General features: G+C 32.1%; 1 protein-coding gene across 3 annotated transcripts in view; it reads right to left on the reverse strand.

The window, feature by feature from the left end:
* Positions 1 to 12,616: 12,616 nt before the first annotated feature.
* The window catches only part of LOC149575274 (uncharacterized), a 277,364-nt gene continuing 276,549 nt past the window's right edge, over positions 12,617 to 13,431 (reverse strand). For 2 of the 3 annotated variants that reach the window (XM_089815065.1, XM_089815066.1), the window contains 3 exons: positions 13,342 to 13,379; positions 13,129 to 13,147; positions 12,617 to 13,008 (listed from right to left, as the gene is read on the reverse strand). In XM_089815065.1, coding sequence (XP_089671191.1) covers positions 12,937 to 13,008; positions 13,129 to 13,147; positions 13,342 to 13,379 — 129 coding nt within the window. In that variant the 3' untranslated portion in view covers positions 12,617 to 12,936. Of the gene's footprint in view, positions 13,009 to 13,128; positions 13,182 to 13,341; positions 13,380 to 13,431 lie in introns of all 3 variants that reach the window. The other variant, XM_089815067.1, reaches the window with a different exon arrangement.

The following is a 13,431-nucleotide window of genomic DNA, read 5'->3' on the forward strand; positions in this document are numbered from 1 at the left end:
TATTTGCATTCAGAGGTTTGGCAACAAATTCAGTGACTATAGATTAGGAAAAGACTAGAGATGCATTTCCTTAATCTCTAAGGAGCTCAAACCTTTGATGACTATCCTTCACATTGTGATTTTGAATGAGGATTAGGACTAGTTAATGTGGGAGAACACTTCTTTTGGAATTTACTTGGTGGCCTTGGGGCACCAAGCTCAGTTGAAATAGGATTCCAAACCAATATGGGCAAAGGCTTAGTACCCTAGCCTTATTCCTAAAATCAACATTTTCTTTTGGTTTTTCCTCCAGAACAGGGTGCTGACTATTGACAATCTCATCAAAAAGGGTTTGTATATTCCTAATGGATGCGTCCTTTGTAAAAATTAGGCTAAGACTTTGGATCACTTGTTTATTCATTGCTCTTTCATGAGAGAGGTTTGGTCTATTTTCAGCCATGATTTCGGGTTAGACTGGTGTTTCCTTGCTATAATTACTGAATTCATTAGGCAATGGGATGACTTGTGGAAGGGCTCTAGTCTTCAAGCCATCAATAAATGGGCTTTGCCTCACTTTGGTTAGGGAATAGGGAAAGAATGCAATAATCAAATATTCAGGGAAGCTAGCCTCCCCGCCAAGATTGTGTCAGGTAAAATTCTTAATGCCCTTTTGGAAAACTACCTTTTATGCAAAGGTTTTAACCCATTTGCAAGAGACACCAAGCGTAGTAATGCCACAAAAAAATGTAGAGAGGAATGCCAATGGACGTTGCCCCATGTGTGTTGGCACAAAGAGAATTTTGATGGAGAGGCTAATAGAAATTTGGGGCAAGCAGGAACTAGTGGAGTGATTTGAAATTGCTACGGTTATGGCATAGCGGCAGTTACTTTCAGCTGAGGCGTGTGCCATCCTTCATACCACTGTGCTAGCTAAGGATATTGGTGTTAAATTCCTTTGGCTTGAGGGGGACTAAAACAACATCATTATATGCCTAAGAGATGAGCATCCTTTGTCCTGGTCAATCAAGAATTTGGTGGAAGAAACCAAACAAATCCTGCTCACTTTTGACAGGGTCCATGTGTCACATGATTATAGAGGTACCAACACAATTACTAACTAGATGGCCAATGAGGCAATCAAAAGGGAAATTTCATACAGGTGGATTAATGGTGACGAGCTTCTGATGGAAACAAAAACATGATAGAGATTGAGAGAATCCAGAGGAGGACAGGAAATATTAAGAGTAATAATGAAAGGTAATGTTTTCAATACCACATTAATTTTATTACGAGCTAGGCATGGGTCGAACACGAGCTATCTAAATTGGGAGGCATTTTGGGATGCTTCGCAGGTGATTGATAAGATTAGTTACTATTGCATTCTCGACAACAAAGGCACGCTTTGTTTCAGTGAGTTTTATATGCAATTAGTTCTTCATTATCGGAGGTTGTAGAAAATTTCTACTCTAAGTAACAAGATGGTAGGAGAAAGGCATTGCAGAGAGCTAGAGGATGAGGCGGTGAAATGGAAATGGTGGTCGAATGTATCGATAAACTGAGGGATGGTGGCATTTCCAAGTTCATTGAGAAATTGCATGGCCAAAACCCTAAGATTACTAATCTTATGGTCATGCTATGGAAAGATGAAAAAGTTAAGATTGACAAGGTTGATTTCCAAGTAAATGAAGGCGTCATAGCGGAGGTCACTGGTTCCCCTGCTGAGGGAATCAAATCCTTTAAGAACAAGAAATTTTCCCTTCATGTTGTGAAATATTTTGCTAAAGATGCTAAGGAGATGAAATATTTGGTGAAGACAAGATTGTACTATGAACCAAATTCAATTAAAAGACTCCAAAGGTTCATCCTAAGGGCGATTATTTCTTACATTATGCTTGATAAAAGTATGATAGAATCCATACCTATCACTTTATCATCCTTAATCACTTCAGGTATGGCACGAAAATCTCCATACCCTACTACCTCTTTTCCTCCGTTAATAAGAATATTATGGGTTACAAGAAGAAGTTGCATGCTAATTCATCTTTCCATGAGGGCTTGTTGTTACTAATGTATGAGAACTTCAAGGCTCAAACCTGTGGTAGATCTATTATTCACAAAGTGGAGTCCTTAGATGACATGAAAAGCTCATATCTCCCTTCTAATACTAAGGATAGTGCGGGGCTCCACTCAAATGATGATGAGGAGGTGGCCAAGATAATTAAGGATTTGGGAAAGCACAAGAAGAAAAAGACTGGGAAAGGCTCGATGGGTAAAAGTTTCAGGTCTAAGGTGAATTCAGTGGAGGATTATTATGAAGAGGATGAGGGGATGGATACGAAAGATGATACTATTGCGAAAGAGGAGGGTACTAGCAAGGTTCAGGCTCAGAGGAAGGTGGAAAGCCCAACAAAGAAGAGAAGGGGAATTGAAAGTGAAGCTGATTAGGAAGCTAGCAAGGGTCAGAGGACAACTCTTATCATGCGAGGTTAGGAAAGAGGATTATGGTAAGGAGAAAACTACTATATCTTTCAGCTCCAAGGGTAGGAAAATGGTCTGGAGGAACTTCGAGTCTCGGACTGCAAAGATGGGCATTGTTAGAGAGACTATACAACCTAAGGTCTTAGAGGGAGATGATGGAAAATTCCATTTGGAGGAACCTATTGATCTAGAAATGGTCATTCTCAATGAAAATGATAGGGAGGTGGGGATGAATCTCCTCAAAAATGCCCACAATAGCATGGTGGATAACTTCGGGTCAATCAAGTGGATTTTCCATGAAATTGAAGAGCTAAAGAATAGGATAACAAGGCTAGAAGGGAAGGAAGGAGATGATGGGTCTGACAGAATTGACATTCTAGAAACTAGGGTTACTAAGATGGATAAGAGCTAAGACAGGATGGAGTGCAATCTTCACAGTTTGGCTAACCAGAGCCTTAATATTATCAAATGATTAAATGATAATAACATAAAAATGCAAGAGATGGTGGAGGTTGGTACAGATGGGAAAGACAGGGAAAAAAAGGGCTCCTAAAGCAGATGCCAACCCTCTGGATGAAAGCCCGAACTATAAAGTGAGATTGAACAAGAGGAAGAGGGACATGGAGGATACTCCGAATGAAAATCAGATGATGACTGAAGCAATAGAGACCATGGAAAAGATGGAGCTCAAGATAGTTGAGCTGGTCAAAGATATAGTGCCTTGATTTGTTCTCTTGGCTTTTCTATCCCCCCCCTAGTTTTTTAATTTAGCTAGGTTTGCCACCTCCTTTAGAGGTTGTTTTGTCTTAGGACTAGTTTGCGCCCTTCCTTGGCCTATTGTTTGATGTTGTTCTACTTTATGTCTTGAACTTTATTTCGCTATTATTTTGTTAATTGTGGGGTTTCAGGCACCCATTAACACCTATTTTACTTAATAAAAAATATATCTAATAATACTATGATGCACACAAAGACCAAGAAAATTCCAATCAAGTATCATTACTTGAGAAAGTTAGCACAAGACAAAGAAGTGAGACTAAAATATGTGAACACAAAGGAGTAGATAACTAATATATTCACTAAGGCATTACCTAAAGATTCATTTAAGTATCTGAGAGGCAAGTTAGGGGTCATTCCACTATCTCAAGTGAGCTGAGAAGAGATTCAACATTGCATCAAATGTTATGATTAGAATATTTTTACACATTGATGTAGGAAATCACACTTTAGGAGATGCCTAAAGTAGTAAAAAGATGAACTGGAGCATAAGAAAATTCAATTGCAAGGAGTCAAGTCAAACATGAAAGAGAAAGTGATTATTGCAATATTAGCCAGACAATGACTAAGAGGATGATGAGTATGTAATGAATGATGTCTTTGGCATTCTTGTCAAAGGGGGAGAATATGTAATGGATGATTTCTTTGTCACACCCAACAATGTGTTTTGTAACCTTTAACAGAGTTGGCTCTTAGCTGAGCTCACTCCAGAAGAGTGAAAAGTGGTAGCATGTTACTTGGTGGTTTTTCCAAATTGGGTTTCCACGTTAAATCCTAGTGTGATATATTTTTTAATGTTGTTTTGTGATGCATGTTATTTAGTGATATTTATTTCTATTAGTCGGCATATATTGAACAAAGAGCTAGTGATGAATGAATAAGTTAAGTTTTTGATAAGTTTCTATATTGGCCAAGTGATATTATGAGTTTAAATAAGTTGTGCGGAGTTCTTAAAAGTTGAATTGGTACATCTGGATGTGAGGATAATTGATTCACCCCCCTCTCAGTTATTTTGAATATTCTAACAGATGTAGGTGGCACATGCAAGGATAACCCTAATTGTGCATGTGATGATGATGATAGAGCTTGCAAAGGTTGTGATGAACCTAATGGTGCATTTAATGATGATGAAGGTGCCCTAGGTGACATCCATATTCTCATCTACTTACTATGTGCCATACTAAATATTGACATTAGTCAATGATGTAGTTGTATGAAACATTTGTAAATCCATACTCATTTTCGACTACTAGGACCAGAATATGACCCATGTCTTTTATTGTCATACACCTCCTATGTTGTGGTTGTACCACCCTATGATCCATAGATCTATCTTGCACAAAGTCTCTCCCTCTACCCTCAAACTAGTGGATATCATAGTAATTCAACTTCTCGTCTAGGATGAATTCATAATATAGATTTCTCATAAAGTATAAAGGCACCTCATAATTATTACATGGTGGTATGTCAAATACCATATACCACCTATCCCAAAAAGCTGATTTCATCCTATTGTGAATATACTAATGTATAGGAACTTAGGTTTTTGTAGTTTCTTTGTAGGAGATACTAGTAGTAGGATCAACAAAAGGATGGCATATATCACTTTTAATTATGCCCGTAGCTTTTAATTTATCATATGACAACTTATCTACATAAAATGCACAACACTTATGCCTCCAGGAACCCCATTTTGTAACCTCTCCAGTCACCTCATTTGCACTATTAGCCATTTCTTCTAGTGTATTGGCGAGTGTTGAGTAGTGATCAAGACTAGAGGATCTCAACCTATTGACCAGTTGTGAACTTCATGATCTATTTTGTGTAAGGTGGTTCATGAAGTCTTCTTGTGTAGCATTAACATGATCTAATGGGAGATGCAAAGACTTTACAAGTAGTAGTAGTTGTTGAGGGGCAACATTTTAGAGATTTTGTGGTTGTGCACCATCAACTTGAGAGTTTTATGGTTGTCCTGTAGTGACTTGAGGCTTTTGTGCTTGTTTATGTGGAACACTTTTAGAGTTTGATTGTGTTATTTGTGGAGGAGGTGGTCTTTAATATCTTTTTCATTTTCTACGATTGTTTGAAGCATCTGATATACAATTTTATTTTATTTTAAAATAATAATTAAAAACCTTGCTTTAATAAAAATGTAAACAAAAGTGATAAAAAAAATGAAATTTTATCTTTTTTACAGGGCACCATTGTTGCAAAAGGATGAAAATGTTGGAAGAATGCTTATTCTTTGGAAACACAATTGGGTTTTGATTGTTTTTCACTTCTCTTTGTTGTTGGTCTATGGTTTTGAAGCATTGGAAATGGCCAAAATCGTGGCCATTCAAAAAAAAAAAGCTCTTCAAAACTTCATTGAGTTTTGAAGAAGATTTGGTTTTTTGGAACTCGACCAAGTTATGAAAGCTCATTGGGTTCTAAACATATTTCATTTATTATTATTTTTGGCTAAATATAGTTACCAAGCTAGCCCTATTTTGAATTCATTCATAACCTAATTGGGTTATTGAAAATTTTGGATTTCTTTCTTTATGTGTCCACTTTTATATTTACCATCTTGATGCACTTACCTTTTTTAGTCTTAAAACTCTATCTCATCCTTCTCTTAATTCTAAGCAACAAATAAATAGGAGCCCCAAGAGCATATATATTTTATTAGTTGTCTTTTCTAAACAAATAGTCAATCATAGTTATCTCTTGGTAGCTTCATATTCTACTGTGAGTGGAAAACAAGGACCCCCACCTAGTTTGGCCTATTCCATTTTCCCAATTATAGTTAATGCCCTACAAAACTTGAGAAATATAACATAATTAAATACACCTTGTGATAATAATATAATTGAATAACTTCCAAAGTTTTAAAGTGAATTGCATCTAATAATACATTAACTTAATAACAAACCAACTTATTTTCAACACGTCTATGCATTAATGAAGAAAAATTATGAAGCATGATAGATTTTACACTTAAATGCAATAACTCTCAAATGTATAGCAATTCACAAGTTAGAATCAATCATTTAAAAAAGTATGAGAGATGATCATATAAGAACATTTAGTAGTATTTTCAATTTTAATATAATTCAAATATTATCAAGTGATTTTGTTTCATAATCTTGTATCAAACCAAGGTTAAGCTATTCCACAATCATAGAGTAATATTGAGAACAATTTTTTCCCCTTTATATACACTTCTTCAAGAAGAGTTCAATCTACAATTTCCACTAATAGGTATGTTAATGTAAATATTATTACATTGTTTAATCCTAATAAAGTGCTTATTATGAAATAGTTTGTACAACTGCTAGAACTATTTACAACTATATTTTTTATCTTTTAAATGTATCCTTCACACGAATCTGGTTATAATCAACAATAAAACATATTTTAAATTTTTATAACAACTGATATTAGAGTGGTTGAAATAGTAGAAAGATAAAGGACATGTGAAAATTCTATGATGGGCTTGTGGTGAAGTCTGCAGTAATCCAATGCTTTGAAGATTTATTAATGCATGTTGATGAGCAGGAAACACAAAACAATTGATCAAAACTATTAAGATTCTCATGCGTTGGTACGAGCTATTGGACTTTCAATGCAGCCATAGACGTGGTTTTCTTTCTTCTAACTATAAAGATTTAAGCGTGTGATGGAACAAAGAGAAATCCAAGTGGCACAAATAGACGGTTTAAGTTGCCTCTTCTTATTGCCCTTTTAAGTGCTCATTATGTCGCGTAGACTGCAATAAACAATAGTTTTAGTTTCACATTGAATATATATATATATTTTTTAAACGTCATTAAATGCCTATATGAAGATTTAGTTGGGACAAGTCTATATCAAATTAGAGTACAAACTCTGTTTGTCTTCTACTTCTGGTTATGTCTAATATATATGATAGACGTGATTTTATATTCATTCAAGCTACTCGAGATGACAAAAGGCATTCTAGCATATGTAGCAACAGGTTTTGACAAATTGTAAGATAATGATGGAATTTTGGTGGGTGGGGGCCCTAGTTCGGTTGGCTAAATCTTCCCTGTTGCAGGGGGTTGGTCACGGGTTCTATTCTCCCTCATCTCCGTGGTACCGGTGGGCGTGTCGCGCCAGCGCCATTGGTTACGTTAAAAAGTTTACCCGGCACACTGCAGTTTATAGGGGGGCCGTGCTGCACCCGATTCCTGCAGTCTAACAAAAAAAAAATGATGAAATTTTGGTGAAGTAATTAAAAGAAAATGGAAGGGTTATTATATTATGAAGATTGTAGTTGACAATTTACATAAGTATTATTGTTTTGATTTTCATATTTGAAAATGAAAATTTGAATGTTATTAATGAGTACAAATTATGTGGAATACTAAATGGAAAAGAAAGTCTATTTAGAGATGCAAATAAGTTATTAGATTGGAGTACTAGAGATGATAAAGAAAAGGTTGTTATTGGTCTTGCACTTTATGATTCTAAGTTGTATCACCTAGATTTAGACAAAAAATTAAGTGAAATTTGGGATGATTTGAATATGTTGTTTGGAGAAAAAAGTTCTTAATGCAAAATTTTCTTTAAAAATTCAATAGTTTAGATTTAAGATATAAGATGGAATCATAATGTCCAATCACATAAGTAATTTGAGATCTCTTCTCCGACAACTAGCAAAGCTCAAGGCTCTAGTAGATGATGATGATGCTAGAACTATATTGTTAAAATTTATTGCCTGTGAAATATAGTAGTGTTATTTTTACACTCAACCACATAACATCTCAAATTTAGAACATATGATTTCATCTGTTTTAGCAAAAGAAACAAGAACAAATGCAAAAGATGTTTCTCAACTATAAAATGTGTTATATGTTCAAAACCATATTAAAAGATAAAGTACAAGGAATGAGGAAATCAAATGTTATTATTGTTAAAAAAAAGGTCACATGAGTTGGTCTTGTAAAACTCGAGCTAGGAATGTTCTTTAAGGAAATTCAAAGATGAAGGTAATATTACTTGTGTTGAGAATGTGGATTCATCAAATGATAAAGTTATTATTTGTGACTCTCTTATTGATCTTAGAGAAGTACTACAAGCCTTCACTTTATAGAGGTTGGTGGTACTTGAGGCTAGAGGGAATTTTGGCATCTTGAATTAACTTCTCATTGTGCGACAATGTTTGACATGAGAAACATTTTTTTGTTTAATTTCTTGTTTTCTTCTTGCCAATACTTTCTAAAATTCAATATGTTGCAAAGCTTTATTTGTGGAGGCAAGTAAGGGATTTTAGTCAAGTTCAAGATGGATGGTTTTCCAATAGCTTAAAAAGTTGTAATTTGGGAGCTATGGAGGAAGAACTCGAGAATCTCAAATAGGCGCTACACCTTCCAAAGGGTTAAGAAGAAGATTTGGATGATTTTAGGGATATAATTGTAGGAACAATATAGTAATGGGGGAATGTTAGTATAATAATTATAACATTGTTTAGTCTTGATAAATGTGTCTATTATAGAACTGTTTGTACAACTACTAGAATGGTTTACAACTATCATTTTGTAATCTTTTAAATGCATCTTTCATGCAAATCTGATTATGGTCAATAAAAATAATTTACACTTTTATAACATGATGCTCATCTATAGTAGGTATCAAATATAAACATCATTTATGCATACCACATTGAATTTTCATAGATTAGGATGATATTCCTCTTTATATGTCATCTCGTGTAATGTAATATCTTTGTGTTTGAAAATGTCTATTAAATTTCACTCAGCTATGAAAGAGCACAATATATGTAAGAGAAATTTAAATTTTAGCATCTCTTATTCTCTAAGAATAATTATTATACATTATATTATAAAAACTCTTAGATGCAAATATTGTTGTGCATATGAGAATAAATTGGACATTATTATCTACATTTTGACAAATCCATTACTTCTTTTTCAATTCTAATAAGATGGGATAGTATAAGAATATCAAACACAAGAGCAACCTCAAGGAATTGGTTCAAGTAGAATGTGAGAGATAATAAGAAATTTCTCTTAAGTTTCCCAACTGATAAGAAAGATGCAAAATAATTAATGCTTGATAAATCTAAGAAAAGAAGTGTAGGAATGTGGGTGTTCAAATTTTAAGATATTTACAGTTGATAAGTTTCTTCATAATTAAGATATTATTAATGGTTGATAAATCTAAGATATTAATGCCTCAATAAGTGTTATGTTATTTTTATAGTGATGACCATTCTAGAGTAAATGAATTAAATGTAGCTATTATTTTTCTTACCGAATAAAGGCTATTCTTGGTTGCTGGATAATCTTTATATTCTCAAATAGAAAAAAAACAAAAAAAAGACACTTATTTAAAACTTACTACATTTTCTACTTTAATCCAATTAAAAGGAATTTGAAGTTGTGTAGAACATAAGACTGCATGAAGTCAAATGTAGCCTAGTTCAAGGTAAGAACATATTTTACAATTAAAAAATCACAACTAGGACACAATTGTGGTAAAGTAAAATTGGGGAGTAAGCACTTACTAAGAAAAGCAACCCAATCAAGACTATCATATAACATAGTATCTAGAGATCTTCCTACTTTCTTATAGCCTTGTATAAATTTCTTTCCAGTCTCCAATTTTTTTTCTTAGATAAAAAAAATAAAAAAATACAAGAATCCCCCCTTTTGACAATCTATAGAGTGCATACAGTTAAAATAAAATCTCCTACAAAAAAACACGTGTCCATGAAGATCGTTTAAAGCCCACTCTCTCCTAATAATTGTTTCTTTATATCCTAATAAATATTGTCATCCATTGATCTACAACTTGCAATAATTACAAAATATGTATGAACTTGACTGAAAATGAAAATTGTAACTAATAATTGTCTTTAGAGTTTACTTTTATCATCTTAAAAATGCATTAAATTCCCTCTTATCCAATGTAGGGCTTATGTTTACAATCTTCTATCTTTCCAACAAAATGATTGATTGCATATCCTAATAGTGCAAGTGCTAATCTTAACTTATGAAAAGGTGCATCCAAATAACTTTAGAAATAAAATTCTCAAAGATAATTTATTTGTGATTTTTAAAAAAATTATAGGTATCTTAAACAAATAATTCTAAATCTTTCAAATAGTTAAAAAAGTTTAGGCATTTTAATAACTTGTGAAAAGTGGGGTGCACCACTTAATATGTTGGTAAAATGGTGGTGGTGTTATGCTCACCAAGGTTTCAAACTCCTTATCGGCCATTATCATTATAAGCTGATGTCGTTGTTGATCAAATATGTTCACAAGTTTGTGCTAGTGTCATTAATCATGTTAAAAAGTTTGTCAAAGACTTGATACAATAAAAGAACATGAAAGAAGTGATCTAAATTGCATTATGTAGAAAAATCACAAGGAGGCCTTTATTTCTTATAATATAAAGTTGAATGCTTTGAATAATTGAATTGCAAATGGTTGAGATTGAGCTAACAAGAGTCAAGATTATAAGAAAATATTTGCTAGGTAGCAAATAATAAGGCCTATTGAGTTCAATTGAAGTTTCAACCATAGGTTCATAACCATTCCAGCTAACACTAATTTCTTATTTCTTATATTCCATACAAGTAATCTTAGTTAAATACCTATTGGACCAACAAGATGTCGCCTTACCAAGTATAACTTGTGTCACAACATTGGCTGAATTTGATGTATGAAATTCAAAAATTAGTGAATTCCATTAAAATACTTAAAGCTCATAATTCAACTTGGAGCTTCTATGGAACAAAGCTAGGGCTCAAATTGAAATATATTCAACCACCTAAGTTGTAATAAGACAAATAGACACAAATTCATGTAAAATTGGATGTCTCCTTCCATTGCACTAGAACTTGGGCCTTTGCTTCACAAACAATGTCGAAAATGGTTGTCTCCTCACATCGCACTAGGATGATGGCATAGGGAGATGCAATTGATACACTAAAAACTATCTTGAAAAATGCCTTCAAAAAAGGAGTATTTGGGGCCTTGACACTATCCTATGTTATACTATAATCTAAAAAGATACCAAATAATAGATTATATTTTGTTAAAAGATGTTAAATAAATAATAATATATTATAAGCCAACAATTTATGATTTAAATATATTTTTATTAATTATAAAATATTTAACATATTCATTATGCATATTTAAAAAGTTAAAAATTAAAGTATATATTGTAACATTTTTAAAACTACTATAACGTATATATATCTATAATGTAGTTCTAATTTTTAATAATCTCAATTTAACATATGTAAATGTTTAAATCACTTTTTAAAAGTAATGTGATATTAGTTTATGTTAATAAATATTAGTTTATTATTATTTCATTTCAAATCTAGTTATTTTATGATATTATTTGAAATCTATTTTAAAATGTTAAAATGTGTTGACAATTTAATGAATTTTCTAATTATATATTTAAAAAAATTAAATTTATGTAAGCAAATTTTGTGTCAATTCTTATCGAATTTAAATTTGAATTCGAACTTTATAATTTAAGATAGTTAGTAGAATAAAATCATATTTACAATAAACTAATACAATATTCATAAATACAACTAAATGGTGAAATGCTCTTTATGCACTACAATATAAAGATACTTTGCAAACCCTCTCTCTATATAACAAAGATCTTCATGCACTACAATATAGAGATACTTTGCAAACAAATTCATGTAAAATTGGACATCTCCTTCCATTGCACTAGAACTAGAGCCTTTGCTTCACAAACAATCTCAAAAATGGTTGTCTCCTCATGTCGCACCAGGATGATGGCATAGGGAGATGCCATTGATACACTGAAAACTATCTTGAGAAATACCTTCGAAAAAGGATTTTTTGGGGCCTTGATGCCATCCTATGTTATACTATAATCTAAAAAGATACCAAATAATAGATTATATTTTGTTAAAAGATGTTAAATAAATAATAATATATTATAAGCTAACAATTTATTATTTAAATATATTTTTATTAATTATACAATATTTAACATATTCATTACACATTTAAAAAGTTAAAAATTAAAATATATATTGTAATAGTTTTTAAACTACTATTATGTAGTTCTAATTTTTAATAATCTCAATTTAACATATGTAAATATTTAAATTCCTTTTTAAAAGTAATGTGATATTAGTTTATGTTAATAAATATTAGTTTTTTATTATTTCATTTCAAATCTACTTATTTTATAATATTATTTGAAACCTATTTAAAAATGTTAAAATGTGTGACAATTTAATGAATTTTCTAATTATATATTTAAAAAATTTAAATTTATGTAGGTAAATTTTATGTCAATTGTTGTCGAATTTAAATTTGAATTCAAACTTTATAATTTAAGATATTAAATTAGTAGAATAAAATCATATTTACAATAGACTAATACAATATTCATAAATACAACTAATTAGTGAAAGTGCTCTTCATGCACTACAATGTGAAGATACTTTGCAAACCCTCTCTCTATGTAACAAAGATCTTCATGCGCTACAATATAGAGATACTTTGCAAACCCTCCATATATACAACAAAGATTTACATATAGAGTGGAGGCAGAGTGTAGGCAGGGACTACCGTATGAATATAGACTTGAACTTCAATATCACCTATGGGAAAAAAAAAATGTAATCATATGACAATCTTTTAAGCTTAAAAAGTAAATTAATTATTTAGTCTTCCCAATCTTCCTCTTCACCAGCCTCCTCATTTATTTGTGAGATGTACGCTTGCAAATTGGAAATCTGAAATGAAATACAAATCGTTGTTTTAAAGAATTTAATAGAAAATAGAATTATTTTACAAACAGATGAATACGTATCATCAAGCATTGGCCATGTACTACTAATTATTGAAAAACTTACCGGAAGTGTAAATTTGGAACTGCAAAGCATGAACAGAAAAACTTCAGTATGATCTAAAACAAATAAATATAGAAATATCTTATTACCAGAATATTTTCCTATCAAAGGGGAATTGTAGTGGAAGGAAAACAATATTGTACCATCATTTCAAAAAGTGCATTTCCGATAAACTTAAAAAAACGCAATAAATTAAATTCTCTTATGGTGAAGTACCTGCTTGCTGAAGGGCTTATCACATCTGCTGCTGCTACCTGTTGAGCAAAAACTGTGGGTCATCTTCGATTCATTCATTAATTCCACTTG

This window comes from Cupressus sempervirens, chromosome 2 (assembly GCF_028749045.1).
Source record: "Cupressus sempervirens isolate cs-2001-9-10 chromosome 2, ASM2874904v1, whole genome shotgun sequence".
NCBI lineage: Eukaryota > Viridiplantae > Streptophyta > Pinopsida > Cupressales > Cupressaceae > Cupressus > Cupressus sempervirens.